The sequence below is a fragment of the Ranitomeya variabilis genome, chromosome 1, assembly GCF_051348905.1.
Source record: "Ranitomeya variabilis isolate aRanVar5 chromosome 1, aRanVar5.hap1, whole genome shotgun sequence".
Classification (NCBI taxonomy): domain Eukaryota; kingdom Metazoa; phylum Chordata; class Amphibia; order Anura; family Dendrobatidae; genus Ranitomeya; species Ranitomeya variabilis.
In genome coordinates this window covers 937783211-937787012 of record NC_135232.1, presented here as the reverse complement: position 1 = coordinate 937787012, position 3802 = coordinate 937783211, and the positions used below count along the sequence as shown (strand labels likewise).

The 3802-nt window shown below is 53.3% G+C and overlaps 1 protein-coding gene across 1 annotated transcript; it reads right to left on the bottom strand.

Annotated features, from left to right (window-relative positions):
- Positions 1-322: 322 nt before the first annotated feature.
- Positions 323-3560, bottom strand: LOC143799573 (uncharacterized). Its single transcript, XM_077281155.1, has 4 exons — positions 3290-3560; positions 754-852; positions 606-668; positions 323-530 (listed from the first exon to the last, which is right to left on the bottom strand). The coding sequence occupies exons 1-4, from the start codon at positions 3558-3560 to the stop codon at positions 391-393; spliced, it is 573 nt and encodes a 190-aa protein (XP_077137270.1). The 3' UTR covers positions 323-390.
- Positions 3561-3802: the final 242 nt, after the last annotated feature.

Below are 3802 nucleotides of genomic sequence, written 5' to 3'. Positions count from 1 at the left end.
AACCAGTATGAAGAACTTTAGTGCCATTTTACTTTTAGGGTTTAAGTTTAATTGTTAAATAGTTAAGTTATTGTTAATGAAAGAGTTAATTTAAAATGTTTATTAATTTTAATATTTGTTATAAATAAAAAAAAAAATTTGATTCAAACTTGCAGCCTGCTTTACTGAATTCAGCATATAGTTATTTGCATGTCTAGTAGGCGGGGTAATGGGCTGGGTGCATGTATACAGATGCATACATATATAATGAGTGTGAGTGATGAAACATGTTAGTTGTTTTTAACAAAGCGTACACAACAGCAGATCTAAACTGTAATTTTGTTTTATAACGAAAATAAAGATAATACCAACAAAAAACTGAAATATAACAACAACAACAACAACAAAAAATTAGTGGCTGCTGCTCTGCTGTTGGGCAGCCACAAAACTTGCCAGCATCACTCCGTGCTGTTTGACTGCATCAGTCAGTGTCTGCTGTGCCGCCATCATCCTCCTGTGTGAAGCCAGGAGGTCCTCTATTGTAGGGATTTCTATGGAGGGAATGTTAAAACTTATTCTGTACATGCATCTAACTATCAGGTACGTGTTTGTTATTTATCACTTACGGTTTCCGGTAAGCTCGGGTGATGACGAGCTAAGGGACCACCCGGATCCTCTGGCATCACCGGCTAGGGAAAGATACAACACTTCATAGTACACGACAGCCCTATCCTTTACAAGTTGTATGGACCTTTTTTTATGTGCAAGAATTACCGGGAGACAAGGCTGCACCCATATCACGGAGTGATGCTGGCGAGCCTGTAGGTGACGAGCCTGTAGGTGACTCCGGCTGGGGCTCCGGGTCTGCAGGTGCTGGAGAAAAAATAAATTATTACATACCTGAGGTGCTGCACTGTAATTACTGTTGTAACTAATGTGCCGCCATACACAGGGCCGTATTCGGGGTCATATGATCAGGGGCCTCATTGTATGCAGGACTGTGCAGTGCTGGTTGTCATGGTGATGGATGAGGGTAAGTTTATGAGTGGGGTAAGGAGGGGTTTACAGTGTGGATGGAGCAGAGCCGCATGTGTACGAGGTGTGCGGAGCGGAGTCGGGTGTGTATGAGCTGTACGGAGATTACTGGCATGTGTGCGAGGTGTAAGGAGTGGAGCCGCGTGGGTGCGAAGCGGAGTCGTGTGTGTGTGTACGGTGTACGTAGCGGAGCCGGGTGTATACGAGGCGCACTGAGCAGAGCCAGGTGTATACGAGGCGCACTGAGCGGAGCCGGGTGTATACGAAGCGCACTGAGCGGAGCTGGGTGTGTACAAGGTGCACTGAGCAGAGCCGGGTGTGTACGAGGTGCACAGAGCGGAGCCGGGTGTGTACGAGGTGCACTGAGCGGAGCTGGGTGTATACAAGGTGCACTGAGCGGAGCCGGGTGTGTACGAGGCGCACAGAGCGGAGCCGGGTGTGTACGAGGTGCACAGAGCGGAGCCGGGTGTGTACGAGGTGCACTGAGCGGAGCTGGGTGTGTACAAGGAGCACTGAGCGGAGCCGGGTGTGTACGAGGCGCACAGAGCGGAGCCGGGTGTGTACGAGGTGCACTGAGCGGAGCTGGGTGTGTACAAGGTGCACTGAGCAGAGCCGGGTGTGTATAAGGTGCACAGAGCGGAGCCGGGTGTGTATGAGGTGCACTGAGCGGAGCCGGGTGTGTACGAGGCACACAGAGCGGAGCCGGGTGTGTACGAGGCGCACAGAGCGGAGCCAGGTGTGTACGAGGTGCACTGAGCGGAGCTGGGTGTGTACGAGGAGCACTGAGCGGAGCTGGGTGTGTACAAGGAGCACTGAGCGGAGCCGAGTGTGTACGAGGCGCACAGAGCGGAGCCGGGTGTGTACGAGGTGCACTGAGCGGAGCTGGGTGTGTACAAGGTGCACTGAGCGGAGCCGGGTGTGTACAAGGTGCACAGAGCGGAGCCGGGTGTGTATGAGGTGCACTGAGCGGAGCCGGGTGTGTACGAGGAGCACTGAGCGGAGCTGGGTGTGTACAAGGTGCACTGAGCGGAGCCGGGTGTGTACGAGGCGCACTGAGCGGAGCCGGGTGTGTACGAGGAGCACTGAGCGGAGCTGGGTGTGTACAAGGTGCACTGAGCGGAGCCGGGTGTGTACGAGGCGCACTGAGCGGAGCCGGGTGTGTACGAGGAGCACTGAGCGGAGCTGGGTGTGTACAAGGTGCACTGAGCGGAGCCGGGTGTGTACGAGGCGCACAGAGCGGAGCCGGGTGTGTACGAGGCGCACTGAGCGGAGCCGGGTGTGTACGAGCTATACGAAGATGACTGGCATGTGTGCGAGGTGTAAGGAGTGGAGCCGGGTGTGTGCGGAGCGGACCGGCATGTGTGCAGAGCCACATGCGTGTGTGTGTACGGAGCAGAGCATTATGTGCAGCCATTATACAGTATGGAGCACTGTGTGGTGTATACGTATATGTGTGTATACTGTCCTCCCTGTGCAGTGTATCTGTGGTACATATAAATGTCCCCGCCTTTGTAATAACGTCCCCTGTCCTGTATTAACGTTTCCAGTCCAGTAATTGCATCCCCCGTCCTGTAATAACATATCTTGCCTGTAGTAATGGTCTGTCTTGTAAGTAAGATCACATGAGGCCGAGTCCCTTCCTCTGGTCAGGGAGGGATGGTAAGGGCTCCTTTCCACTTGCGAGAAATACGTCCGTGTCTCCCATGTGGAAACCAAGCTGTGGCGCCAGCACTCCAGAGCGGAGCATGCGGCCGCATAGCAGCACATGGAGCCGCACGCTCCGCTCCAAAGTGCCGGCGCCACAGCTTGGTTTCCACATGGGAGACACGGACGTATTTCTCGCAAGTGGAAAGGAGCCCTTAGGGATGAGCTAGGAAGGTGCAGGGAAAGGTAGTGATGGCTACTTGCGGACATGTGCGGCACTTGCGGTTTTGCACTTGCGGTGAGACAAAAAAACACTGCTCGCAGCGTTTTTATTTCTGCTGTTGCAAGAACCGCAAGTGCTGCACATGTCCGCAAGTCCCATAGGGAATGAATGAGGCCGAACGCAGTGTTGTCGTAAGTGATCTGTTACACGGCAGATGAGGAAAAACTGTTGGATCTGCCATGAATGGCAAAAATCACTGATGTGAAAGTAGCCCAAGTCACTGACGACAGTCTCTGCATTAGTCATACTCACCAATGGGGGAGGCAGCACGTAAAGTGCCTAGGGCAGCAGAAACTCAAAATACGGCCCTGGCCATATACTATGCTAACCTATCTTAACGCCACTCACCACGATGGGGCAGGCTCTGTGACCGGATGCTGGCAATACGCTCACTGGACCTGTACTGCAGATCCGCCAGCTTCTTCCGGATCTGGGTACTGGAGCGCTGCACCCCAAATCTCTGGGCTAGGCCCCGACTGATCCTCCGCAGCACAGCCTGCTTGTGGAGGACTGGATGTTCAGAGTGCTCATGACACCCATAATCCCTTGCATCCACCTCTGCAACTAAGTAGCGAACTTCAGCGTCGCCCCATGGTGTTGCTCGTCTCCTGGCCGCCATTTTGCCGCCTCATGTAACAAGCTAGGCCGCATCAATGTTGTAAAACCCGCCCACAATGCATCAACGCCGTAAACCACGCCTACGACGCATCAAAGTCTCCAGAGGTTTATTACAGGACGCTACTGCGTGCGCGAAGGAAGCGGGCTGAATTGTAATCTCCAGGTCAGACCGAAGACGCTGCTGCATTCGAAAAGTGACGCATTATCAATACAGCGTCTCCGGTTGCACAGGAAGACTGACTG